Source organism: Paroedura picta, chromosome 1, assembly GCF_049243985.1.
Source record: "Paroedura picta isolate Pp20150507F chromosome 1, Ppicta_v3.0, whole genome shotgun sequence".
NCBI lineage: Eukaryota > Metazoa > Chordata > Lepidosauria > Squamata > Gekkonidae > Paroedura > Paroedura picta.
Window position 1 is genome coordinate 83,659,839 of NC_135369.1, and position 27,986 is coordinate 83,687,824.

The 27,986-nt window shown below is 41.5% G+C and overlaps 2 protein-coding genes across 3 annotated transcripts in view; one reads left to right on the plus strand and one right to left on the minus strand.

Annotated features, from left to right (window-relative positions):
- HEATR1 (HEAT repeat containing 1) overlaps positions 1-14,919 on the plus strand; it is a 66,494-nt gene extending 51,575 nt beyond the window's left edge. Inside the window, exons 34-45 of the mRNA XM_077345423.1 lie at positions 475-598; positions 1,197-1,337; positions 1,781-2,073; positions 4,689-4,839; positions 6,366-6,524; positions 7,597-7,731; positions 8,005-8,109; positions 8,785-8,953; positions 11,152-11,306; positions 11,512-11,670; positions 11,764-11,872; positions 13,100-14,919. Coding sequence (XP_077201538.1) covers positions 475-598; positions 1,197-1,337; positions 1,781-2,073; positions 4,689-4,839; positions 6,366-6,524; positions 7,597-7,731; positions 8,005-8,109; positions 8,785-8,953; positions 11,152-11,306; positions 11,512-11,670; positions 11,764-11,872; positions 13,100-13,188 — 1,789 coding nt within the window. The 3' untranslated portion in view covers positions 13,189-14,919. The remainder of the gene's footprint in view (positions 1-474; positions 599-1,196; positions 1,338-1,780; positions 2,074-4,688; positions 4,840-6,365; positions 6,525-7,596; positions 7,732-8,004; positions 8,110-8,784; positions 8,954-11,151; positions 11,307-11,511; positions 11,671-11,763; positions 11,873-13,099) is intronic.
- Positions 14,920-14,955: 36 nt separating this feature from the next.
- Positions 14,956-27,948, minus strand: LGALS8 (galectin 8). 2 transcript variants are annotated; one of them, XM_077345438.1, is made up of 10 exons: positions 27,780-27,948; positions 25,568-25,653; positions 24,540-24,628; positions 23,681-23,891; positions 23,106-23,225; positions 22,448-22,504; positions 22,338-22,364; positions 20,088-20,176; positions 18,278-18,443; positions 14,956-16,079 (listed from the first exon to the last, which is right to left on the minus strand). In XM_077345438.1, the coding sequence occupies exons 2-10, from the start codon at positions 25,607-25,609 to the stop codon at positions 15,930-15,932; spliced, it is 951 nt and encodes a 316-aa protein (XP_077201553.1). In that variant the 5' UTR covers positions 25,610-25,653; positions 27,780-27,948; the 3' UTR covers positions 14,956-15,929. The 2 variants fall into 2 exon arrangements, with proteins under 2 accessions (XP_077201553.1, XP_077201561.1); XM_077345446.1 differs by lacking the exon at positions 22,448-22,504 and having other exon boundaries at positions 27,780-27,947.
- Between the last annotated feature and the right edge of the window lie 38 nt (positions 27,949-27,986).

Sequence of the window (27,986 nt, forward strand, 5' to 3'; positions counted from 1 at the left end):
CATTTGGGACCCCAAACCATATATAATATTGGACTTTCCCCCCTTGATTTGTTTGTTTGAAGAGAAAATTGAAATAATCCTGTTTACACAGGATGGGATTATGCAGTCTTCTTCACTGCCATTTCTCTGCCATGCTGAAGTTATGTAACACAATAGAAGTTCTTGGCATTCTACAGCATGAAGTTTAAAGTATGATTTCTGATGCCGATGCAGTCTTACAGAACCCCTCAAGAAGTGTTACATTTTAACTGTAAGCCTCAACTATTGGATGATACCCAATATGTATTCTCTGTCAGACTATCATGATATTGGTATCTCCTGAATCGCTGCACATTCACAGTAGTTGGTGCATTGTGCCTCAAGCCCTGGCTTTTCCATAAAGTCAATACTTGCTGACTCCCTCAGCTGAAAAGGGCAGATGGCTCATAAAACTGATCAGAGCTTTCAGTACACTAATTAGAACTGTTTATCCAGGTTGTTAGAAGAAGTTCTTTGCTACATCAATGCTGTGGCACACTCCGTGGAAGAAAATGCTGATGCCCCAACTGCCAAGTTTTGGAGGGCTCTTCTCAGCAAGTCCTATGATGTGCTGGAGAAAGTAAGTACCTTTCTTGTTTGGCATAGACATTTTCCTAACAGCTTGTAATGTGACAGTTACATTTCCCTGCCTATGCCATTGACATTTTACTATAGTGGTTTCATGTAACGTAGGTGGTTCATTTGTTTAGAAACCTGCCTGTTGCCAGTTGATATGGAGCCACTTGGCAATTGGCATTTAGATATTGACACAGGGCAGAAAAATAATCAAAATATGATTCCTACTAACAAATCTTACTATGTGTATTTAGTCATTCTGAGCAGGAGCATCCATGCCATGAAAATCTGTGTTGGATAAAGAATTTAGAAATTAGACCATCGGTGTTCAGTGGCTTTGCTTGATGTTTGGTAATTCAGTGCTAACACGTCTGGGTACTTGGATAGTTCTGCTGTCCTAGCACATAAGCAATATCAACAAACCTCAGAGGGGTATGTTGTGTTGTTAGTTCTTGTTAAGTGAGCAAACCTAGAGAATAACCTTTCATATGGTGTTGGCAACACAGCATGTAAGTAGTGGCATCTGATGGAAGGAGTACAAATGCTGTAGCAGGAACCTGTATGTTCAACGAGGCACACTTCTCTGCTACTTTCCTTTCCAGGTTAATGCTTTATTGCCAACAGAAGTCTTTATCCCTGTGATCAGGGGCCTGATGGCCAACCCACTGCCTTCTGTGAGACGCAAAGCAATGGATCTGCTGAACAATAAGTTACAACAGCGCACACGTTGGCAGAAAGAACAAGTAAGCCATCCTTCAGATGATCTCAATTTCTGCTACTGTAAGGATTTGTTGTCTCATCATAAGGAGGATACGATTAAAGAAAGCATGAGGGGAGGAAGACCCATATGCAGGAACCATAAAAATTTAATTGGCCTCCTGTAACTTTAAGGCAAAAAGGGGAAATAGGTACATGCACCTGGCACTGGTCCAAATGAGTTTTGATTTGGAAGATACTGTGCGGAGAGATTACATGGACAATCCTATTTTTAATCTGGACAGGTTCCTTATTTAAAGCTACAGGGGAGGGATGGAAAAGCTCGAGAATTGGCAATTAGGCAAGCTGCCCCTTTGTTACAGGAAAGCCTGCTGCATTCTGCCTTTTGCACAGTGAGATTCCCAGTTCGATAACTCAGTACGGCAGCCTTGGTAAATGGTTTGTGGACATCTCTGGATTTTTTTTTCAGGTTGAACTGCTGTTAGAACTGGTGCCTGAGCTAATTGCTGTTGTGCAGCGTAACACTCGGGAGGCTGAGGAGGAGCAGGCGATCAACAGGCAGACGGCTTTGTTCAGCCTCAAGCTGCTGGGCAAGTCTTTTGGCACTGACAACCACATGTCCTTTGTGCCTGTGCTCAACACTGCCATTGATGTGATCTCTTCTGATGTGAAGGAAGAAAGAAACGTCACGGGAAGTGCTTTGCTGTGTGTGGCTGAAGTTACCTGTGTGCTAAAAGCCCTGGCAATACCTCATCTCCCAAGGTATCACTTTCAAGCAATGAGCAATAATGATATGTCATAGTCCCGTTGTATACGGTACTGGTCAGACCACACCTGGAGTACTGTGTGCAGTTCTGGAAGCCTCACTTCAAGAAGGACATAGATAAAATTGAAAGGGTACAGAGGAGAGCGACGAGGATGATCTGGGGCCAAGGGACCAAGCCCTATGAAGATAGGTTGAGGGACTTGGGAATGTTCAGCCTGGAGAAAAGGAGGTTGGGAGGGGACATGATAGCCCTCTTTTGTATTTGAAAGGTTGTCACTTGGAGGAGGGCAGGATGCTGTTCCCATTGGCTGCAGAGGAAAGGACACACAGTAATGGGTTGAAACTACAAGTACAACGATATAGGCTTGATATCAGGAAAAAAATTTTCACAGTCAGAGTAGTTCAGCAGTGGAATAGGCTGCCTAAGGAGGTGGTGAGCTCCCCCTCACTGGCAGTCTTCAAGCAAAGGTTGGATGCACACTTTTCTTGGATGCTTTAGGATGCTTTGGGCTGATCCTGCGTTGAGCAGGGGGTTGGACTAGATGGCCTGTATGGCCCCTTCCAACTCTATGATTCTATGATTTGCAGGGTATTTTTGAATGCTGCACGCTTAGCAATGCAGTAATCCTTACAGCAGCCCTGCAGGGTATTGCCCTACCTGCGTGTAACAGATGCAGGTTCTTAAAATCAAGAAAATAGTGGTTTACCTGATGAGGCCTCCAGTACAGTGATGTTTCCTCTGTGGCTTGATAGCCCTGTGTGGTTCTTTAGCCCTGTGTGGTTCCAGGTGCCATCTGGACCTCTTCTGAGCATTGTTTCTCTATGTAGACCCTGCTCTATGTTTCAAGAAAGGGGGCAGGCTTATAGCTGAGGTAATATTTGAACTGGGAAGATAAGAGACACTTCATTTGGCCAGTTGACACACCTTAAGGATGGTGTTTTGATTAGCTGTCTCAGGAGTTTTCATGTGAGTACAATCTATAGAAATGGAGAAAGTGGTTCCATTATCTGATAGTGCCTTCTGTATCTTTCTGGAATATACAGAGCAATATTAAACAGGAGACTAGTGGAACTTTAAAGACTAGTACCATATATTCCAGCTTAAGCTTTCAGGAGTCAGAAAATTCTTCACGTGTATAAGACTGTCCATCCAAAGTGTATATTCAGAGTTGGATCCACTAGCATAATCTACTACATGTAAACTAATCATACATGTAACATAGCAATAAATTCAGCCACTGTATCAAAAGACACAGAGCACAGCAAATGTTGTGCCAATTTTTAAATATGGATCCAAAAGGGAACCAGGCGATTACAGGCTCATCAGCCTAACATCTGTTCCAAGCAAATTAGTAGAAACTATAATCAAAGACAGAATTGTTAGGCACATAGAGGAACAAAGCCTGCTGAGGGGAGATCAGCAGGGCTCCTGCAAAGGAAAATCCTGCCCCAATCCTGTGGGATGGTAAGTGTATTTCTTCCAGGCCATGCTGGATTCTGGAGATTTCTGGTGGGAGGGATCACTTGGTTATGAAACCAGGGTCACTGTGGGTGGACAAATAGTTGTGAGTTGGATTTAGATGACCTTGGAGGTACCTTCCAACTTTGTGTTTCTATGATTACACATAAAACAGCCAATAATGTAATGTCCCTGTATAGAATGAGTAAAAAAGGTAAAGGTAAAGGTATCCTCTGTGCAAGCACCGAGTCATGTCTGACCCTTGGGGTGACGCCCTCTAGCGTTTTCATGGCAGACTCAATACGGGGTGGTTTGCCAGTGCCTTCCCCAGTCATTACCGTTTACCCCCCCAGCAAGCTGGGTACTCATTTTACCGACCTCGGAAGGTTGGAAGGCTGAGTCAACCTTGAGCCAGCTGCTGGGATTGAACTCCCAGTGTCATGGGCAAAGCTTTCAGACGGCTGCCTTACCACTCTGCGCCACAAGAGGCTCTTGTATAGAATGAGTGGCACTACTTAAAAGTACCATAGCTCCCCAGAGACAGCTAATTAATGGAAGAGAGCCATAAGTCCTGCATAAAGAACAGCAGGGCAGGGGATGAATTTCTCAGCTAGTTGGGAAAGAATCAAATAATAGTTCAAGGTAGAGCATCCTCTTCTAAAACTGATTTGCCTTCAAACACTGCTAGATTCCATCCATTCCAACAAAAGATTTGACAGATAAGAACAATAAAATTTCCCTTTACAAGGAAGCAAACTAATTGGGGAATAACATGCTGGATCAGAACAATTCTGGTGGATACTTCAAGCTTATGATAAAGTGAGCTCTGATTCACAGAAGCTTATCCTGAAATCAATTTTGTTAGTCCTTAAGGTGCTACTGGATTCTTGTTTAATTTCAGTACAACAGACTACCCCTCTGGTATTACTGTCAAGCCTTATCTGCAAACTTTACTTTTTCCAAGATGTAACCCCACCTGAAGTTCTGTTGACACTTTGCCTTTTGGGAAACAAGTAGCTAATTTGCCTTTAGTGTCCTTTTAAACTTTTTGTGGTGAAATATATTTAAGTGGAATGCTGGGGAAAGTTTCTTACTTACTGGTAGGAATATCTATTTGGAAATCACATCAAATTGTTCTTGTTTTACTTACAGACTTATGCCAGCATTGCTTAAGGTGTTGAAACACAAAGATGAGTTGGTTACTGCTGAAATCTACTTGCTTAGTGCAGTAACAGCTCTGTTGAAGGTTGTGGAAACGCTGCCACACTTCCTGAGTCCATATCTGCTGGACATTTTGCAACAGGTGAGTAAAGCCTGTTTTAATGTGGACAAGGGAAACTATGAATCAGGTGTCCCAGTAAAATACACATGGTTTTCTCTGGGAATGACCTTGATTAAATTTATACACTTGTTTTGTAATTTGTACTATACAAAAGGAAGTAATGTGTTTGGTATTTTCTTCTGCTAGTCTAGAAGTCTTAGCATACTTGTTCATGAGGAACGCTAAATCCTGGGAATGAGAATCATAAAAAATAATAAAGTAGGAAATTATGCTGCTAATTGTCCACTCCAAGCATCTTCTTAAAACAGGCTAACCACTTTAGAGCATCTCTTGCTGATTCCTGTTTAGCATTCCTTGAAACAGTTCAGGAAAAAAATCCCAAAGATGCTCTATGTAGCTTGTTTCATTGTTCTGCTCTTATTGTTAGGAAATTCCTCTCAATTTTCTCTAAATGCTGAACATGGATATGTGGTGTTTGAGATCCTGCATCTTTATCACTTCTTACTCTGTCCATCTTTCAATATGCTACAATAAATAGCAGGAGAGAGGGCTCAATAGTACAGCATATTCTGGATATATAAGGTTTCAGGTTGCGTCCTTACCATCTCTAGGTCATAGAGAAAAGGAAATACTCAAACTGCAGTTTTGGAGAACCAGTATTAAACAGAATATTAAGTTCTCTGAGGTTTTTTTGCTTTTGACATGCTTCAAAAGTCTCTTTCTTATCAGTTGTTAGTTACACCTCATAATTCCAGCACATTACAGCACATCGCTTCTTTTCAAAGGAATCATTTTTGTCATAAAACACCTGTTTTTAGAATATTTGCATTGTGTCTCAGTTGCCGATGTCTAATGTCCTTCATGACATGGGACTCAGATCTTTGAGGGATCTGCCTTGCTCTTCACCCTCTTCACAGTCGTGTCCCATCAAGACATCCAGATGGCCCAACCCAGGGATTTTTCTTTAGTTGCCTGATGCTCTGGATCAGACTTCTGCTGGGAGTGAGGATCCCCTCGTTCATTGTCTGGGATGAGGGGATTGAGATCCTATAAAGTTCTCATATAGATTTTTTTGCTAGTTTGGGGGGATGGGGAAACTATCCACTCTAGTCATGGGCTGGTTTTAATGCTGTTGATTGAAGGTCTTATCTTGTTTTTAGATGTGGCAGTTTTGTTGTTTCTTAGTTTTTACATATATTGTAAACTACCATGAGGCCACATTTCTGGGGAAGGATGTTTTTTATTTATTTAATTTTACACTCTTACCCCACCATTCCTCAAAAGGGCTTTTAAATAAATGAGAGTTCTCTGGTTTAATCTCTGGCATATCCAGTTAAAAGAACTTAGATAGCAAGGTTTGGAGGGAGGGGGAAATTGCTCAGGCAAAGAACCATTATCAGAGTAGATTGCATTGGACTATGTAGACCAGTGGCCAGACTGTAATTATTCATAATTCATTGTAATAATTGTAATTCAGTGTAATAATAACACTGTAATGATTGGATCAATGCCTTTTTTTCTTTTTTGCTTTGTTCTAACAATGTTAGGTCATCTGTTTGGAAAGAATTGGAGCTGAAATGGGCTCTTCATCCCACCTGAATATACGTGTGGCATCACTGATCACCACCCTAGCAACTAAACTTCCACCCAGGGTTCTTCTGCCAGCTGTTACAAAATGTTATGACGAAATTTCAAATGCTTGGAAGGTTAGATGTGTTGCAGTTCTTTATGGAAGCAAATTGGAATCTGCTCATAAATGACAGTGAGAGGAGGGGGGAAATGTAATCATTTCATAGATTACCCGTCATGTCAGCTTTCATACTGGGCCTTCCTGAGTCAGGGAAGCACTGATGCGTTCTCAGATGGGACAGTACCAACCCAGAGGCAAAGCCAGTCTGCTGTTTTATGTCCAGAAGATTTCCACCCCTTGCCTTCACCTCAAAACAAAAGCATTTTTGTCTAAGAGACTTGGTATGCCAAGAAACTAGCATGCATCAAGTGTAGGTCCTTACCTAAACAATTAGGACCCACAAAGGTTGAATATCTGTATTGTTGTTAAAATTGTATTACTTTTATTGCGCACAATTTTTAAAAAATAACAATAAGAATTCAAAACATATGTCCAGGCCACAGGCTATTGCAAACCAGTATGCCTTGCACTATGTAAGCCAATAGACCGACCCTTTTCGTCCCTTGTAAGGCCTTCTTCAGAGGTCTGGTTTTATCACACACCAGTTCTTAACCCACATAAAATATGTACAGCTGCCAATAAAGCTCCAAAGTAAGAGCTGTAAAGTATCAGAGTCACTTAATGAAAGACGATTAGGTCTCTTCCAAAGGCTGCCCCAAATTTTAAATGGTGTGTTTCCTTATTAGTGCATGTATTTCAATAGCCTATGGGCTAGACATATGTTTTTAATTTCTGTAGTTGTTTTTTTAAAAATTGTGCCCAATAAAAGTAATATAATTTTAAAAACAATACAGACACTCAACTTTTGTAGGTCCTAATTGTTACCAGTTGGGTATTTTTGGTTCCAGTTCTAGTCCCCCCACCCCCTTTAGTTTTGTCTAAACTTAGTGAAACCTGCTAGTTCACAAGACATTATGTTCTCCTCCCTCAGTTCTTTTTAGCTTAGACAAAAAAACGTTCCTGTTTTAAGAGAAACAGTGTATGGTCATGTATCCACTAAGAAAAATAATTATTGTATTTATAAAATTAACAGAATACTTAACTGAACACGAGTCAGTTGCTTGATTTTGTTCTTGTTTTCTTTTCAGCTCTATATAGGTACACTTATGGATATTCTGAAGGAGCATATTGTAGTTTTGGAAAAAGATCAACTTACTGCCTATCAGTCTGAGCTAACAGCATTTTTTATGAAGGCCCTGGACTTCAGAGCTGAGCATTCTCAGGTGGTATATGGTAGATGTCTGTGGAGCAAGTATAGTTGGACCAGTTCTTAGCATGATGTGTCATTTTATCACTGTATCTAAATACATGGGCTGCAATCCTGCCTAATAGGATGCAAGGAGCCCTGTTGGATAAGTAGTTGCATCTCTGGTTTCCCCATTTCTTGAGATATTGGCCCCTTAACTGAGAGATTTTTTCATCCAAGAATCAAGGGCATATTTAATGTCAGGTTGTTGCTGAATAACTTTTAACGGATAAAATTTGTTTTGTTCTAGGATGATCTGGAGGAAGTTGGGAAAATAGAATTTCATATTATCACTTGCTTAATTAGCATGATTATGAAGCTTTCTGAAATGTCTTTCAGGCCCCTTTTCTTCAAGGTAAGAATTCTGTTAAGTCACTCGGTATACTGTTAATTGTTATTTATATTATAATGTGGTTTTGCAATGTTTTGATGCGTTATTTGAAAGTTGATGTTACAGTCTATATATCGTTCCATGTAAGTTGTATTATATAATGTTCAATGTAAACCGCCCCAGAGCTGCAAAGAAATGGGTGAGACAGACAGACAGACAGACAGACAGACAGACAGATAGATAGATAGATACACAAGCATATGGATGTGTAAAGGTAAAGGTACCCCTGTGCAAGCACCAGGTCATGTCTGACCCTTGGGGTGACGCCCTCTAGCGTTTTCATGGCAAACTCAATACGGGGTGGTTTGCCAGTGCCTTCCCCAGTCATTACCGTTTACCCCCCAGCAAGCTGGGTACTCATTTTACCGACCTTGGAAGGATGGAAGGCTGAGTCAACCTTGAGCCGGCTGCTGGGATTGAACTCCCAGCCTCATGGGCAGACAGCTTCAGACAGCATGTCACTGCCTTACCACTCTGCGCCACAAGAGGCTCTTTATGGATGTATAAGTATCTATAAATATAAGTATACACACACACTGTATATATATATATTTATATTACAATTTATATTCACATTATTAGCAATTAGTATTTGCTTAACACTGTCTTGTACACAACTAATTTTTCTTTGTTTTTCAGCTCTTTGATTGGTCCAAAACTGAGGAGGCCTCAAAGGATAGGCTGCTGACTTTCTGCCGATTGGCAGATTGCATTGCCGGCCAGCTGAAAGGACTGTTCACTCTCTTTGCTGGTCATTTAGTGAAGCCTTTTGCTGACACTCTGAACCAGATCAATACATCCAAAACTCGTAAGTTTCCCGTAGTCATCAATGCAAAAAGAGTGTGTGTTTGACATTTAAATTCATTAAATTTTCCATATTTTCCTCTGGTGTGCTCATTTTACTAGTTAGCTACCAATTAAAAACCTAGAACTGCTAAACCGTGAAAGACAAATTCTGTTTGTGTTCATAACAAACAGAACTAATCATTAACCTTACAAAAATTACACCATTTGAGACACTGAGGCAATGCTAATTTAGATACTCTTGCATACCTACAAAATACAACAGAGGAGAAAAGCAACACACGATAAACAACCAGTCAGTCTCAGGCAGATGATTTTGAGACAGGATCAGTTGGTATCAGCCTGGTTTCCTTTTACCATTGACCAATCCTAGCATAATTGCTTTCTCCAACAAGTTGGATTGCATAATGTGGCAGCAGGAATGTCATGATTTTGCCTTCCAGTGATATATCAGGCTTCACCCCTTCTGGCATTTCCTTGTTAGTGACTTCTGCTGTCCATGGAATCGACAGAAGCCTTCTCCATCACCAGAGTTCAAATGAATCAGTTCTTCTCTTGTCTGAGTTTTTCATCCAACTTTCACAGCCATAGGTGGCTATTGGACATATGACAGATCATACTTATCTACATTTGGTAGTCTGGTTTATGTCCTTCTTTTTCCATGCTCAGTTCAAGCTTATCATTGCTGAGCAACCCCGAGCAATTTGACATTTTATTTCCATACTGCAATCACCACTCTTACCAATGTGTGAGCCAAGAAAAATGAATTCTTGAATGCATTCATCCTTTTCACCATGAATTGTTATTGTGACATGTCTGTTTTTGCAGTGGTTATTATTTTTGACTTTTTAATGTTTAAGAAGCCAAACTTCTTGTTTTCTTCACTAATCTATATAATGTTGTAGGCCTTCCTTAGTTTCTGATAGGAAGGTAGTGTCATCAGCATACTGAAAATTATTTGTATTCCTTCCTCCAATCTTAATTCCAGTGTTTGATTCTGAGATATAACGATTTCAGCATACAAGTTCATCATAACGATTTCAGCATACAAGTTAAACAGGAAGGGAGAAAGAATACAACCTCGGTGCATGCCTTTCTTTCTTTTGAACTGGGGTGGGTACAGTGGTTTCTTGGTTTGTATACAGCAACTACATCCATTCGATTAAATGCACTGGCACCACCAAAATTTGTAGGACTTTTGACAGTTTGGTGTGACCCACACATTCAAAAGCTTTCTTTCCAGCACTGGTTTGCTATAAACAATAAAATAACACAATGGAATCATTTTATAACCATAGCATTTAAAATTATACATTAATTTACATTCCAGTTTTAAAAATTCATTCCAAACGCCTCACTTTTTCCTCTGACAAGAGGGTGAATGTAAACATAGATTTAGTAATTTGGTGATAGTTTGACTGATGCTTTGAGTAGGGAATTATTTCTGGCCTCAACTGTGGGCCTGGCAGAACAGCTCCATTTTGTAGGGTCTGCAAAACTGTTTAAGATCTTGAAGGACCCTGATAGAGTGTTCTCAAACAAACTTGAGGCAAGTTTAACTTCTTTGGGGCTCAATAAAATCAGAGTCCAGTGGCACCTTTAAGACCAACAAAGATTTATTCAAGGCGTGAGCTTTCGAGTGCAAGCACTTTTCCTCAGACTAAGAACTGACCATCATGACAGTGGGAATATAGGCAAAATTGCTTGTTCCATCTTCTTTAGGGATCATAAAGGAGGGGGCAGTCCCACAGTTATGAAGGTCCCAGATCATTAAAGGCTTTAAAACTGATAACCAAGACCTTCAATCTGATTCGGTCCCCAATCTGGAGCCAGTGTAGCTGGGCGAGGACAGGTCAAATGTGTGCTTTCCAATAAGTCCAGGTGACGACTTGTGCCACTGCATTCCAGATCAGTTGAAGCTTCCAGAGCAGCTTCAAGGGCAGCCCTGTGTAAAGCAACGCATGTTTTATGGCATCAAGTTTCAACAGACAGCTATTTTGTTTGTTGGGGCATAGATTGAGCACTGCTTGTATCCAAGAAAATATATAGAATTTTTATATCCTCACTGTATTTCAGAACTAATGTCATGATACTCGTTGTCATACACAACCTGCACCTGCTACAAATCGAATGTCATTTTTGGAGTCTGTGCAACACTGTGTGATTCATTCCTTTCTCTCTTGTGCCTTTCTTTGTATGCAGATGAAGCTCTCTTTGACTCAGAAGAAAACTCTGCAAAGAGCTGCTTATTACTACAGTTCATCCTTGGTTGTCTATACAAAATTTTCCTCTTCGATTCCCATCGTTTTGTGAGCAAAGAGAGGGCAGAAAGTTTGATGATGCCTTTAGTTGATCAGGTATTATTCAACTAATTCACACTTACTAGCTAAACAATGAAAATTTTGATGGCCTCCTTGCATGAATTCAGTCTTTCATTGCAGTTCCTTTTACTGCTGTTCAAAGTGATATAAATCGTTGTATGTTAGGTTTTATCCTATCCTAGCTATACATAAAGTAGTGCTATGGACACAAATATGGGTAACCTTGTTGCTTTTTTCTTAGCTCGAAAACATGATTGGAGGAGAAGAGAAGTTCCAAGAACGAGCAACAGGGCATCTGATCCCCTGCATAGCTCAGTTTGCTGTTGCAATGGCAGATGATTCTCTGTGGAAGCCACTAAACTATCAGATTTTGCTGAAGATGAGGCATGCATCACCAAAGGTACATGGCAGAGATAGATTTTGAGAGAGTATCACCCTTACACTGGTTAAGATAGCAGTTAGTTGTGTTACTGAACTTATTGTGTCTTTCTAGGTTCGATTTGCTGCTTTATTAGCTGTGCTGGAGCTTGCAGAAAAAATAAGAGAGAATTATATGGTACTACTACCAGAATCTATTCCCTTCTTAGCTGAGCTTATGGAAGGTAAGAGATTGCATGGTCTTGTTCTGTGCTGCCAGAATTTTTGCTTTATTCCCTCTATGGATGTGGATGACATTGTCTGTCATGTTTGCACTTTGTCTTTCCTCCGTGGAGCTCAGGAATAGCACATGGACAAGCCTTCCCTTGTGGAAAATCCATACAGATTTAGGGCTACTTATTGAAAACAATCAGCTGTTCAAATAAAATGTCTATGCATTATATTAAATCAACACAGAAGAGATCTAAAATGGGGGTGATTCATATTTTTTTAATAATTCGCAATAGTGATGGTTACCTGTTGAGTGACAGGCTCTTTTGTAATGGCAGCCCCCTGACACTACAGCTACTGTGACACCTACTTTTTTATTGGCATAGCTGCTTGACATCATGTGATGACAGGCAGCCCCCTCAAAAGCCACTGCTGAGGATCTAGGAGCCCAACAATCTTAAGATGCAATACTTTTTTATTGGCATAGCTGCTTGACATCCTGTGATGACAGGCAGCCCCCTCAAAAGCCACTGCTGAGGATCTAGGAGCCCAACAATCTTAAGATGCAGTGCAAGAGGCTGCAGGCAAAAAGGAGGAATCAGTAAAAAAATTCCCTTCTCCCACTGTAGTCTTGGGTGAGGGTGAAACAAGCTCTGCAAAAAAGAGGAAACAGTCCCAGCAGATGGAGGGAACAGAGCAAAAAAAGGCCCACTATGAACTTGTTGCTTAGGTTTCCATCTGGTATTCAGCATGGAGTAATATGGCTAACCCTTGTGAGGCTAAATGCCATTATTGTCTGAGTTCTTCCCTGTCCTGCCCTTCCTGTCGACAGGTTCATTTCTGTGTGGCAACAGCCTTCCGTGACTTTTTGAATCAGTCTGACAACAGCGACTTTGGCATAGCAGCACCTGTGACGGTTGGGTGGCTTGGTTGTACTTCTAACACTACCCCCCATGTGTCAGAAAGTTGTTCAGGCAGGGGCAGTAAGTGCCATGCTGTTCAGCTTGCCGTATCATAGAGTGAACTGTAAAGGCTGCATCCTTGTAAGGATGGTGAGCTAATTCTGGAATGTGTTTCCTTACAGTTCTGGGAATTAAACAGAATGTGGGGTGGTTTTGAGGGTACCACAAAAGTATGGTAGAGTTCTCAGGCATTTTTTAGTGATTGAGATTCCACAGCGAGGGGGACAGTATATTTGGAAAATATAAATAAAATTGTGTTGCTTTTGCCTTTTTAAAAAGATGAATGTGAAGAAGTTGAGCATCAGTGCCAGAAGACAATTCAACAGCTTGAAGTTATTCTTGGAGAATCGCTGCAGAGCTACTTCTGACACCATCATTGGTTTCATGACTCAGAAACTATGAACACGGCACCAGGACCAAGCAGCACACTTGTGGCTCTCAGGGTGACAAACTTGCACCTTTTTGCTATATATTCTTCCTAATATTCAGAGTTCTTGCATTAGAAACTGTGAAAACGTTAAACAAAGGACTATTAATGTTTACAAGAAACGTTTTCATTGCTTTTTGAATGTGAGGTGTTTGTGGGAAGCTGTTCCTTCTGCTTGTGAAATGCTCCTGAAAAAATTGAAATCTTGGGCCCTGCAGAGATCAGGGGTGCAAAAGAAAACACAGGGAACATGGGCATCCCTTTGTTGAGAAGGCTCCACACATTAAAGATATGTGTGTTCTTAGAAGCAAGTACAGTTCTCCCAGCAGTAATATTCAGCTAGAGAGCAAGAGAGGGACAGACCTGCTTCCTTACTATAAAAAGGGAGAACTTTGCTGGGGAGAGGATGTTCATCTTCTATATTCTGTGGCCTCACTGACTGTGTTTCAGTTTGATGGTGGCAGGTAGTGAAGTCGAGAACAAGCTAAGAAATAACGGAAGTGGGGCATGATGACCAGTCACTGTTGATCATCCTCCAAATAGGATTCAGTTAACGTGTCCCTGTGCACAGCCTTGCTGACAGTAAATGTGTTGCCGGGAAAGCTTTTTGCAAACAAGCAGCGACACCATTTCTCTAATCATGTCTGGTACTTTCTGTAAGAGAATATGTGCTTGCATCCTGAGATTGCTGAACACCTCCCTGCAGAAAACAGTGGGAAGTTACTTAATTTCTATAGGACTTCAGGTGGTTCAGATCAGAGTCCTGTTTCCCCCTCTATAGGCTAGAGAGCTCAATGTGCAGTAAGCTTTTTTAGATCACATGCATTATAAGAACTACGCTGGATCAGACAAATGGTCCACTTTTTCCAGCAACTTGTTTCATATAGAGGCTGTTAGCCTGGAAGGCCAACACATTGGGCACAGAAGAGGCTGCCACCTAGTGTCACCTCCTAGAACGGGTATTCAGAGGTTCGTTGCCTCTGAATATGGAAGTTTCACTTACCATGGCAAATGGCCACTATTGACCCTCTAGGAATCTTGTCTAACCCCCCTCCACTCATGACCATCACTGCATCAAGTGGCAATGAATAACACAATTTACTTGTTGAGTAATTTCCTGTTCTGTCCTGTTGTCCATGAACTTGGTTGGGTGCCCTCGGTTCCTGGAATTATGGTAGAAGTAAGTTCTAAGTTCTGTATCCACTTTTCCACCCCATACATAATTTTATAAACCTCACTCGTGTTCCCCATCAGTCATCTTTTTCTGATCTTTAGCCTTTCCTCATAGGGAAGGTGCCCTAACCCCTTAATCATCATGGTTGCTTCCTCTGTACTTTTTCCAGCTCTGCAATGTCCTTTTTGAGATATGGTGACCAGAAATAAGCACAATCTTCCAGTATCCATACAAGGACATTATAACTGGCAGTTTTATGTTCAGTTCCATTCTCCCACAGCATGGTTTGTATTTTTCGCTGCTGCCACACACTAGATTATCACTTTCATTGACATATCCATGAGTACAAAACTCCTGATTAGCTATATTGCACGATAATCTGTGTGTTTTGTTCGTTTTTGCCTTTGCCTGAATGAAATGATGCTTGTCCCTGTAGCACTGCTGCATGATTAATTGGAGGAGAAATGTTTTTTAATAAATGAGAAGCGATACCAAACAGTTCATGCTATAATTCTTTTAACTTCACACATACACTTTGAATTTAAAGAATGTTTTATTTTTAACATAATGAGCTTTCTACATAGCTTCACAGAAGTTAAAATTCAATTTTGAACTTTCAAAAGCTGTATAGACACTGTGGGGATTTCAGCGGGGGGGGGGGAGACAGAACAATATACAAGTCTTTAATTTCCCATTAGCTGTCCAGAAAGAAAACCAAGTAGGTTTGGGCTGAACTATGTTTTTTGTGAAATAAGATGTGATGGAAGCTTCTTTCAGAGTTTTACAGCTATTATAATAAGCAGGGACTGATAATGGTGGGTTGCATCTTATCACTTGGTCCATCAGTGTTCCCTCTTGCATTGGACGAAAACACAGTCGCCAAAGAACTCAACAGTGGGATCCAACACAGCACTTCTAGTGGAAAACAGAAACATCTAGTGGCTTTTGCTCATTTGTTGTGCCTTCCACAAAAATTCTAAAAAGAGAGCCTTGGGAATCAAAATCTTCCAGTCTTTCAGTTATGAAATAATTAGGGACTGATGAAAGATTGTTAGTCTAGCCTACTGAGTCACTCGTGCGAAGTCAGCACTGACAATCTCCTGCATAAAGCTGACATTCCATATAGAGAACGGTTACACATCTATAAGCTGTGATTGAGTTGTTAACTATAATACTGAGACTTCTTTCTATGGATAGAAAGAGAGAGCATTTTTTTAAAATGCTCTCCCTTGATTCTACACATGGGCTGCATTGTTAAAATAAAGAAATGTGCCCCACTGCTCTCTCACAGTATAAGTGGAATGTGCTTCTTTTCCAGATTTCTGACGGAATGGATTCAGAAGGGGAAGGTTTAGTGAGTTGATCTACTATGGCTTTTCTTCTGAGATATAAGCAGATTTGTGACACTTAGAGCCTTGGAGCAACGTTATTTCTGTTTCCTTTCTTCCCCAGTTACAGAACAAAATCAAAGAGGCTGTCCTCCAGTATAAGTGGAATGTGCTTCATGGCTACCAGCTTCTGACATCCAGCAGTCGAATATCCCCAGAGATTTCCAATATGTTAATCTTGTCCAGTTGTTTGAACCGATGCTTGTACTCCAAGGTGTGCACACCATTCACAGCAACTTTGTACTGGAGAGCAGTGCAGAATATTATCAGCTGAAAGTTAAACAAATGCTGATTGGCACCTTTAATCAAACAAAAGCTTTATTTAACTCATGAATATCCTGCAGGAGAGGAAGTTTACAATCTATCCAAAAATTAGGATTGACCAAACTAGTTTTCAAATTTTTCTGTAAATTATGTAGGAATGAATAAGACTACAATTTTAATTCCTGTCATAAAATATTTTCTGAATGTGTTTTACCTGCCCAGGTGTAAATGGTTACAGGACAAGGAAAGCCTATTAGACAGTGGGGTAGACCAAACCTTTCAAATTAAGAGGTTCTTTGTCCAATGGAAGAGCCACTTACATTGGAGGAACGCTTTACACTTTCTTAAGTGAAGCAGTAGCACATGGGTTAGGGTTCCACCTCACTGATGCTAGCCTTTGATTTTTACAGGTCACTATACTAAGCCCCAAACTGACCTTGTTAAACCACACCCTGCAGCCACAAACAAGAAGTTTGAAGGGTAATATTTGTCATAAACAGCATACATCTTTAACCACTTTGGTACAAGCAGCTAATTTAACTGAAACAGATGCATAGAATCAGACCTTATAAGTAGATTCTTCTTCAGTGCAACACAGGATAATCCCTTGGTAGTGCCAATGAAAATATCCATTCATAATCTAGATGTGGTAATTTTGGGTATTTAGATTAGCATTGCTTTGAGACACTAAATAAACTACTGGAGAGTCACAAACTGGTTGACCTGTATGATTGGTAGAGGACAATTTGGAAATCTGTCAATGTCTAGGATCCTGTAAGCAGTTCTTGAGCAGATAATTTGTCCTCACCCCACCCACACCACTAATTTACTCTCAACATTCGAAGTCTCAGCTCTCAATCTGGGATTTCTCATTCATTTACCATGTCACATTTATACATACTTAAGAGTCCCCCTAGTGACAGATTTTATTTTCCTGGGCTCCAAGATCACTGCATATGGGGACTGCAGCAAAGAAATTAAAAGACGCTTGCTCCTGGGGAGGAAAGCTATGGCAAATCTAGACAGCATCCTGCCAACAAAAGTGAATTTAGTCAAGGCTATGGTATTCCCAGTTGCAATGTATGGCTGTGAAAGTTGGACCATAAGGAAGGCTGAGCGTCAAAGAATTGAGGCTTTTGAACTCCAGTGCTGGAGAAGACTCTTGCGAGTCCCTTGGACTGCAAGGCGAACAAACCGGTCAGTCCTAGAGATTAGCCCTAAAGGAGATCAGCCCAGACTGCTCCTTAGAAGGCCAGATCCTGAAGATGAAACTCAAATACTTTGGCCACCTCATGAGAAGAAAGGACTCCCTGGAGAAGAGCCTAATGCTGTGAGCGATTGAGGGCAAAAGAAGAAGGGGGTGACAGAGAATGAGGTGGCTGGATGGAGTCACTGAAGCAGTACGTGCAAACTTAAATTGACTCCAGGGAATGGTAGAGCATGGGTAGTCAACCTGTGGTCCTCCAGATGTCCATGGACTACAATTCCCATGAGCCCCTGCCATCAAAGGCTGGCAGGGGCTCATGGGAATTGTAGTCCATGGACATCTGGAGGACCACAGGTTGACTACCACTGTGGTAGAGGACAGGAAGGCCTGGAGGATCATTGTCCACAGGGCACCTAACAACAACAACAAAGAGTCCCCCAAAACACATAAAAAGCTCTAGCTTTTGTATTGTTCCAGTTTATTGTTGCTCTCATGGTCGTAATGGGGCCAGCTGCTTTGCTGTTAGAAAGATTTATCCTGGAACCTGAAAAGTACCACGTGAAAAGTACCACTTCTACTGTGCTGGTTGGCTGTCAAGTGCTATGCACTACATCTACTTGCAGGGACAGAAATATGGATTTGTGCCTATTTCTGTGTTGCTGCTACCACCTAGAGCAGAGGTAGTCAACCTGTGGTCCTCCAGATGTTCATGGACTACAACTCCCATCAGCCCCTGCCAGCAACCATTTGCTGGCGGGCTCATGGGAATTGTAGTCCATGAACATCTGGAGGACCACAGGGTTGACTACCCCTGACCTAGAGAACACTCCCATATGCTGCTCAGAAAAAGTGTAATGCATGATCTTACCCACGTTTTCCCATGATTAGGTAATAAATTACATTTGGAGAGGAGAATGTGTTAAGTATGAAGTGTTCAACTGGCATGATCATCTGTAATAAATATTGTGTAGGTTGCTGACTTTGTTTAATTAGTTACCTCAAAATACATTCCTGGGCAGAAAGGGAAGTGATTGATGCTCCTTTCTTCTTCTCCCCAGCTGTCATGCAGGTAAGAATTCCTCACAAAAACTTTAGCTTTTATTCGGGGATTCAAATGCAGAGCAATATCTGATGTGTCACTGGGTTTAAGGTTTATATGAAAGCTGCAAATAAAACATCAGTGTTAATCAGTCAGCCAAATTGGGGGGGGGGGCAGGAGAAATAAGGAGATGAGAATGGGCAGACTCAGGACATTTTCTGAAACTTAGCAAGGTTTACAAGAAACAGCTGCCACAGAAGTCCTGGTTACAAATTGTCAACTGAATTTGAATCTTTTTGAAAAGTATCGGTCAGCAAGACCAGTGGTCCCCAACCTTTCTGAGGCTGGGGACCGGCAGGGCATCGGGCCGCACCCGTGCGAACCACGCCCGCGCAGCAGGCCGCGCTTGCACGGGCCCCGCATGCGCAATGCGCGGCCCGGCCCCGATTCCCTCTCCCTGCCCTCCTGCAGTAAGAAGCTTCCCGGGCCGCAAGCTTGCGGCCTGGGAAGTTTTTTACTGCGGGGGGGGGGCGGGGAGAGGGAGCTGCAGCCCGGCGCCATGGCCTTCGCGGCCCGGCACCAGGCCGCAGGTTGGGGACCACTGAGCAAGACTATTTAAGTTACAGCAGCAATCCATTCATTCATCTTATGGAAGTTTTACTATCAACTTATGAAGGACTCAGGCAGCATCTTAAGTCACACCCACAGAAACAGTACAATTTTTGCAAGGCAAAGTCTGTCCCAAGCATTTGTTACCATTCGATATCAAAAGAATGGTGCAGAGATAATCTGACCCTGTACCATGGAGCTCTGAAAGTATCCCTAACTTTGAACCGTTCTGAATTGTTTTCACCAGAATGAGCTAGAATTCAGCTTATGAGATTCCGTATGTGAGACTGGTAGGGGAGCAACACTGATACAAATATATCCACAAGATTATACATAGTACTGAATGCAGATATGGAAGGTATCTGTGGCTTAGAAATTGGGGAGATTAAATGTGCGTATACACAGTAAAGCTGGAGAGCCACAACCAAAGATAGCTAGACTGAGCAAGATGAAATGCAGCCCTGCATTTCTAACACTACTTTGGCCTCAGCCTCCAATTATCCAACTTCTAAAGCTCTGGCTACTGAACTCCCTTTCCTGCTCAAATAGCCCCCCACCAATCATTAAGACCTGTGAAAGATTATCCCCAGCATCCCTTTCACATTGGCGCTTCCACTGTACATCTTCCACTGTACATCTTCTCATTACCTTTGCTTTAATGGGTTGCAGCTTCTTTTCTTTAATTTAGATCCTAGTTTCTCAACCCCCTTCCTAGCTTTATCTCTCTTCCCTTCTCTACAGTCTTTCAAAGCATCTCTGATACCTTTTGTTTTTTGCTTCCCTACTTTCATGAGCTCATTTAGTTTCCAGTTTAACCTCCTTCCTGCCTGTAGACACCCTCCCACCCCCACTCACTAGATGCTTAACAGAAGAGCCCTTTTTTCCCCTTGTGAAAACTAAACTGCTTGCAAGTTTTACTCATCAGCAGCAAACTGCAGAACATCCACCAAATATTATTGCAGTTGAATTGCTGATGAACAGGAAGGTATTTGGAAGTTTTACTGTGCAGATTTACGTCATTCTGTGCCCATTGATTTTAATGGACTTAAGAGTAACTGCTTAGGATTTCAGAGTGTATAATGAACACATGCAGATACAGAAAACAGCAATACATTACGCAATCTAATGGAAATTACAAGCACCAATACAGTTTACTAACCTATTTGGATTTTCATTAATTTCTCCTTTAATGACAATGGTTCGCCCAGGCTCAGCAGCAGAATTAAGCCGTGCAGCATAAGGAACTACCTGAGAATACAAACAGGTTCTGTTAAGCCTACTCCAAATTAGCGGGCTGCAATTTTGTGAGAATGCACATACTGTTGAAAATTAGCAGCTTTATTATCGCTCCACTATTCCCTTCTTTTCAATTATGAGAGTATAAAGTTGTTCAGTAATACTGCAAATGACCCTTCCTAGTTCTACCTGTTGCTGAGCACTCTCTAATTTTCTTAGGTTTGAAACGGTACCTGATGGGGTACTTTGCTAAGGGAAAATCCACACTAGACATGACAACTGCTTTTGCCACTGCTACACTGGTGGTTCCTTTCCGGAAGCCCTGATTGTTTTCCACCATGTTGCATGCACCTGTGTCTTTCTGCAACTGGATAATGCTGAACAAGAACTTTCGCCTAGCTGGAAACTCAGGAAATGAGTGGGTACCTTATCAAGCTATCAACATCCATGTAGATTGTTTCATGTAGATTGTTCCATGTAGACTAGCCGGGCTGGTTGAAGAGCTAGATTCATGTTCTATAGCGACTCAGAGACCAACAAGATGTTCAGAATGCATTCTTTTGAGAGTCAAAGCTCCCTTTGTCACATATCTTCTTGGTTTCCAAGGTGCTCCTGAACTCAAATTTAAACAGCCATGTGTATGTTATCCTGTGCAATTTTGAGAGGTTAGTGAAAATTTCTGGATTGGGGCCAGCATTGGTTCTCACATGCAGTCAGATAATAAGCATCACACATTGTCAGCTAGTGTGGTCTTTTTCACTAAGGAATGTTTCCTGTAGGATTTCCAATCCCAGGATCCTTACAACTGAACATCAGATGGGTTCAAATACTTGTCTGCTTATATGTAAAACATGGCTAGTCGGTGCTTGCTTGCCCTAAGTGCATTACTCCTCTAGGGCCATGAGAATAAAGGCAAAGTTATGAAAGACAGAAGGGACTAAAAGCTTTATTACAAGAGATATGATGTAACAAAGGGTCAGACATAGGAAGTCTAGCAGAAAATATCAGCATTTGGAAATCTACTTCTCAGACCTCTTAACATTTCATAGTCACCAAAACTGCAGCTACTCCTCTTCCATTTTTAATCATGTGTAAGGGATTCTCAAAAATAGAATTCTAAGCGACCCTTTGTATACAAAGGCAGGAAAGACTGTTCAGTAATGATTTATCATACTAAGTTGCTTATAATATCCAGTTTTCAAAGCAGTTTATAGCCCATGCTCTTGTAGTAACTGTAAAGAAAGATTGCCCTGCTATACAGAAGAGGAAAAATGCTGATGCACCACTGCAGCCAGTCTGAACACAGCTGATAAGCTACAAACCCAATGAGTTCAGTAAATGAATATTCTCCCTCCGCCCCCTTTTTAATTAGGCAGGCAGGAAAGCAAGCATTAAACTGAGCTGTTCTCTATGGTTACGCGCATTTTTAAAAAACCTCATACAATGTTATAAGCATGCATTACTTTAATACATTTTGTGTTATATTTCAAAACTGATCTACATTGTTGTAATATCTGAATATAGCCACAAAGAGCAGTTTGTGACAGGAATGAACACATCTCACTGCAGCACTCACGCTTCTCTTCCACCTCTCAGTAGGGAATAAAGCATGACTGCAGGCCGCTGAATTTGGGAAGCCTTAAATAAAACTCCAGGTTGCCATAATGTCTTATAGGTGCTTGGGTAGATTGGGAGACAGAAGGGCAACAAATTCCAAACAATGTGATTCCAAACTCTATTTTAATGCCAGGTTGGAACCCTAGTTTGTGGGGAGAGATACAAACTCCAGTTTGCCTATGCCAGCCTTTCTCAACTTTTTTACCATTGAGAAACCCCTGAAACATTCTTCAGGCTTCAAGAAGCCCCCAAAATGGCACGATCATGCAGAATATGATTGGGAAGCATAGCTTTGTTCATGCCCACCTGGGCCCCTCCCATTCCCACCCCCTCCAGCCCCATCATTGGCCCTTTTGGGAGGGGGCAGGTTCACGAAACTCTGGTTGAGAAGGCCTGGCCTCAGCAAATTGGAGTTCAAACGAATATTTCCCAAACTCAGACATGGTCTGGCAAGGTGAGGCGAGTGTGAATACATACAGGGCAAAAGCCTGTGTTGGTGCCTGTTACAGACAAACCTTTTGCTAGTGAATGAATGCAGCCTCAGAAATATACTTACAAATTGTGACCCTCCTGGTACTTTTTCCTGTGGAAAAAGAAAAAGAACACTTAGTCAAATAGTGAGACAATCACCCCTGGTGAACCTAGACAGAGAATGCAAATACATACATCTCCTGCCTTTTCGTTGGCTGCCCCTAGCAAGGATGGCTGAGAGCCCTGCAAAGACTGCAGAGAAAAGAGAAGTTGACAGATGAACATTCACAGGGCAGCTATGAGCCTTCAGTTAAAATTTCACAAGCCAACTGGTGTTTCACATTCACATTCAAATAAAAATCTCAGGCTCATCAGCGATGCAGTCATGAGAGAGTGAAAGCCAAGTCTCTTGGTAGCTAAAGGACAATTACGAAGCAGAGTTGTCAAATAACTTGGGCAGTGGTGTGACTAATGAGTTGCAAAAGCATTGGCCTTTTCCCATCTGTTAATTTCATATGGAAAAATGAGATGTCAAATTATTTCCCCAAAGCCAATTGCTTTTTTTAAAAAAAAGATCATTGAACTTTGTGCGTCTTTGTGACCAACAAGAGGATGTCACTCTGGCAGGCATTGTCCTGCTTAAAATGGCGACAGTTTGCCAGGGGAGACAACAGAGTCACTGGCCACTTCCCCACTGAAAGTTTATCGCCCGATTTATGGCCCCAGGCAATAACTTCCTCTCCTGGTTGTTTCTCACAGACTCATTTTGTTCACTATTGTTGAGTTCAGGCCATTATAACAAGGAAAAACAGATTAAAAATATGGAAAAGTATTTCTATAACTGACAACTTACATTATTTGAAATGAATCCAATCATTTGGACTTGCACTTTTCCATATATTCCAAGTGTATCTATTCTTTCAAGGCCAATCCTGTGCTTGTAGAGCAGCAGGTGTTTCCCATTTACAGCAACCTAGTAGAGAGGAAATCCAATAGGGAACAGGAATTTGACACTGCATTAGGAGAAATGTGCTATTTAAACATCGTACTTCTGCCATACTCAAACAGGTTTTGGGCACATGGTAGACTTTTTAAAGTACAGCCTGGTAGAGGCTTTTTGGTTGTTTGTTATAAACAGTTCTGAAAATAAAGGCAAGGTTCCCAAGTCTGGCTTTCTTCACATCAGCAGAGTAACAGTTAAAGCAAATTAACCTGCAGCACATGGAAGGAACCCAATTCAGAAATGACCAAGTTGTTTAACACAGCACTGAAGTCACTTTGATTTCAATGGAAGAATGAAGTCCATGCTTATCCCCTCTCCTTCTGAAAGCAACAAGTCTTTGATGCTTAATTTTGTCTGGATCACACCCATTGGGTCTGAAGGCATGATAGATTACTAAACCCATTCATTAGTACCAAGAAGCTTACCTGGAATTTATCAAGCAGAACCATAAAAACAATCTCAAATGGCTTTCCTTTCTCAAAAGGCATTGCATAAGTGATCTCTTCCCAGCCCCATCTTTCCTGCTGCAGGGTGTTGCAAACAATGCAACCAGATCTTTTAAAGCGAGGGTTGAAATGAAAGGCAACATCGGCACGAGGCTTCACACTATTCCCACACTGGAAGTCTACCTGGAACCTTGCAGGAAATTGAAAGAGATGGGTCAATTCAGCGCATTGGACAAGAACAGCAAAACAATTCCAACCATCCAAGGCAAGTCTGGGCAACTTTATGACTGCTTCCCATGCTTGCTCCAAGTTCCATATCTGATATTGTAATGCCAAAATTTTGGTACAGTTCAATAGGAGGCCCAGATCTCCATCTGCCTCATGAGGGTGCTGTCACTGATTTGGCATTCTGGGCACCCACAGGTTTCAACATGCTGTGGATGTATTAAATCTAAATTCTACCCTTTCCACTCCTGAAGATGAAAAAGCCAATTAAAAAAACATAAATCTTCACATACAGAGACCTAATGAGTTGGTATTAAAAGAAGTATGAGCTCATCTGACCTACAGCAGTTCCAAAACAACAACAAAACATATTTTCAAGGTTGGGGACTTATTTTACACCAGGGTATTTTTCATCACAGAATCTGTGGTTCTGTGCAGTGGTACATTGTATAAATGGTTCCCAAAAGTCTAAATTTTGTAACAGAAAGACTTCTATAATTCCTGTAAAAGTGCAGCAAGCAAAATCAAATATGCATGTCTATCATTTCTTCACCAGCTTGCCTGCAGCATCCACCATAAGATAATTTTCTGGAAATAACTATTTAATCCTCACCTATCTGAATCTTCTGGGACAAAACCACGCACTATCACCAACTCTAGGGGCTGAAGGCCACCAAGGATCGTCCCAGTATACGGAATAACCTATAAAGGAAAATGGAAAAAGAATTACTATGCCTTTTGCATGGGGAAAAAGTATACTAACCTTTCACATATTATATTAACCAAAAGAAAAGTATAAATGGCTAGAAGCAAAGTTTGGAAGAAGGATCTCTCTCACCATTAAACCCAACCTGCCAATGTTGCCCATTCAAAGAAGTTTTGAGTTAAGGATGCTTGAGAAACTAAAACCATCTATGTGTGTGAGTGTATTTCTATAGTCTTAAAGCATCCAGGAAGACTGTTGTATTTACAAGCAAAAACCACTTTCCTAGATGACCCAGGAGGTCCCTTCCAACTCTATGATTCTATTCTGTATGCATACATACATGAACACACTCACACACACAGTATAGAAGAAGCCTATTTCTGCCCAATAGATATCCAGAGACTGAAACACTTATTTTATATCTAATTAAACTATTTATTGGTTTTGAAAATATATATGCTGCTTCTCTTGAAACCTGAAAGTGGCTCACAAAGTAAAACATGATAAAATCATAATAAAAACTACAAAAATAATTGAAATTAATAAAGCATTAAAATCCCAGCCAGAGCAGAACAACAGCAGCCTAAAATGATCCTTGTAAAACATTCCTCAGGTTAGAAACAGGACGGAGAAATAATTTTAAAAGATCCCACCTCTTAGTAAAAACCCTGGGGAGAAGATATTTTGAGGGTAGCACAAGAAAGAGTCAGATAGGCTCCAAGCAGGCCTCAAGGCGGAAGCACTCTAGTGATGTCCCACTACTGAAAAGGCACTATTCGACATAGGAAAGGCCTGCTCACTGAATGACATGGCTGTCACTCAGATTTTTGACAAAAGTTATCACGTCATGAATCTCACATGCATATTTAAAATGAAATCTATTTGTAAAACTCTATCAGTGTCTACAAGGCACATAATGATCATGAAAGAGTTACCGGGTTGTCTACTGTCTTCTGCATCTCATCCAAGGACATCATCTTCCTCCTCCTGTTCACTGTTAAGGTCTTCTGGTTCTCTATGACTAACAACATGGACTTTTGTAATAAAAATGCAAACTGCTCCTGAAAACCTTATCCCAGAAAGCTAAACTCTAAAGGAAATTACAGATAAGAGAAATAATCCAAGCTACACCTGCCTAAGCCATTTAGACACCATTTCACTCATATCAAAGGACACATGTTCTTCCTGCATCTTCCTCTTCACAGCGCAAGTGGTTGCTAACTTTGCCTGCAACAGAGTTCAGAACTGAATTGCTCAGATGAGGGCTGATGTAGCACAGCAGTTAGGAGAATGAGCTATGAGTCAGGGACATACTAGGTAGACTTCAGCAAGCTCCATGTTCTCAGCATCGTCTTCCCACCCACACCTCTGAAAATGCATGAAAAAGATTCACCAACGTAATAGAGTGGTTGTAAGGCAAATAACATATACACAAAACATTTTGAACACTTGAAAGCACTATACAAATGCTATGCAACAGAATTAGCAAGGTCCCATAAAAGCGACTTTGCTGGAACCTTGCTTGTCAAAAGAAATTCAGCAGGAAGCATGACAGTGCTTGTTCCTAGCCTCTGTAAAGCCTTATCCCAGCACCTATGATTTTGAACAGGGGAAATCCGGATGGAATCAAGCTCTTGGTTCTGTTAGGATGGCTGCCCTGAAGGGGAGGGGCAGGAGTCTGTCTTCTAGCCTCTTGATTTCCCAGCACTGAGCTCATGGGGTAGAAAAATACAAAAATAAGGCAAAAGAGGCATAGCCCTTTGGACAAAGTTTGGGTCCAGTGGCTCCTTTAAGCCCAACAAAGTTTTACTCAAGGTATAAAGTTTTTGTGTGCATGCACACTTTGTCAGGTACCACCCACATGGAAGCTTAAATCTTGAATAAAACTTTGTTGGTCTTAAAGGTGCCACTGGACTCTAACTTTGTTTTGCGCCTCAGGCAAACATTCAGGTCTTTGGGCTGTCTACCTAGTTCTACGCTCATTTCTATTACTGCCCCAGTTCTTTGGCCCCGATCATCAGCTGCCTTACCAGCACAATGCTGACTATGATTTGAGGTCCCAATGTAAATTAATAAGGCATTTCTATATTTTTACCTTACCCTTCCTCTACGGATCTCAGAGCGGGGTCCTTAGTCTGATCCTCCCCCATTACCTCTACTACAACAATACAGTTGTTTCGATTAGGCTGAGCGAGAGTGACCATGGTCACCTAGAGCAGGGGTAGTCAAACTGTGGTCCTCCAGATGTTCATGGACTACAATTCCCAGGAGCCCCAGCCAGCAAACGTTTGCTGGCAGGGGCTCCTGGGAATTGTAGTCCATGAACATCTGGAGGACCACAGGTTGACTACCCCTGACCTAGAGAGCTTCATCACTCAGTAGAGACTTCTACCCTGGACCTAGTACAATTCTATAGTCACTACTGGCTCTCTTACAGTCAGACGCCCAATTCCTTAAGTGGCTTGTGGATCACGGCTTCTGTTTATTCCTAAGTAACTCTAATTTCTGTGAAGTTTGCATCCCCTGCAAAAGGCTGGATTACCAGTCAGGGCATTCTGGTAGCAGCCCATGGTCTGAGAACTACATTGGAATTTAACTCCAGTGACAGTCTGACACCATGAAAGCCACAGACGTCACAGCAACCCGGATTGATTTATAGAAGACGTTAGACTTTCTTCCATAAATGCTGTTAGCGCTATTTAAACATACAAAAGTAATTTCAAGTTCTGAAAACCACATAAAACAGAGCTATCGCATACGAAGTCAAGTACTATTAAACTCAACCGGTCTGACGTTCAGCAGGATCAGGCTGTACAGCCTGCAAAGAGACAACCCGATTTTCGAGAACTTGCGCGACCAAAAGGCAGATGGCCGGGAGGCAAGCAGAAGTGAAAGTGCACCACAAGCCTCTGCATCCCTGTACGGAGGGAGGCGCCACGGCATTCCCCAAGAGTGAGCCCAGGAAAGGGCGGCTCCAGTAGCCTTCTAACATATTCATTTAGCTACATTAAACGCTGCTAAGCCGTACCTACACCAGATCTTAAGCATTCTACTCCTTTTCGCAGCCAATAAAATTTGAAACTCGCGTGTTTTAAAAACTTCCTCTTCTCAAGCTAGACTTTGCAAAAACCAACGCATTCCATTTACCTTTTTAATACAAGGGCGCCTTCAAACACAAATCCACTTTAGAAGACTATGCGACATCTTCGGCTCTTTCTTTGACCTTTGCTTCCCCGGGATTTTTCTGTTTCCTGGTTCGCACCCCGCAGCCGAGTGACATCATCTTCGACCAAACCTCTCACCCGGCAGTTTGGAGGACCTTCTCTTAAAGGAACAGTGCCTAGTGGCTTTTCC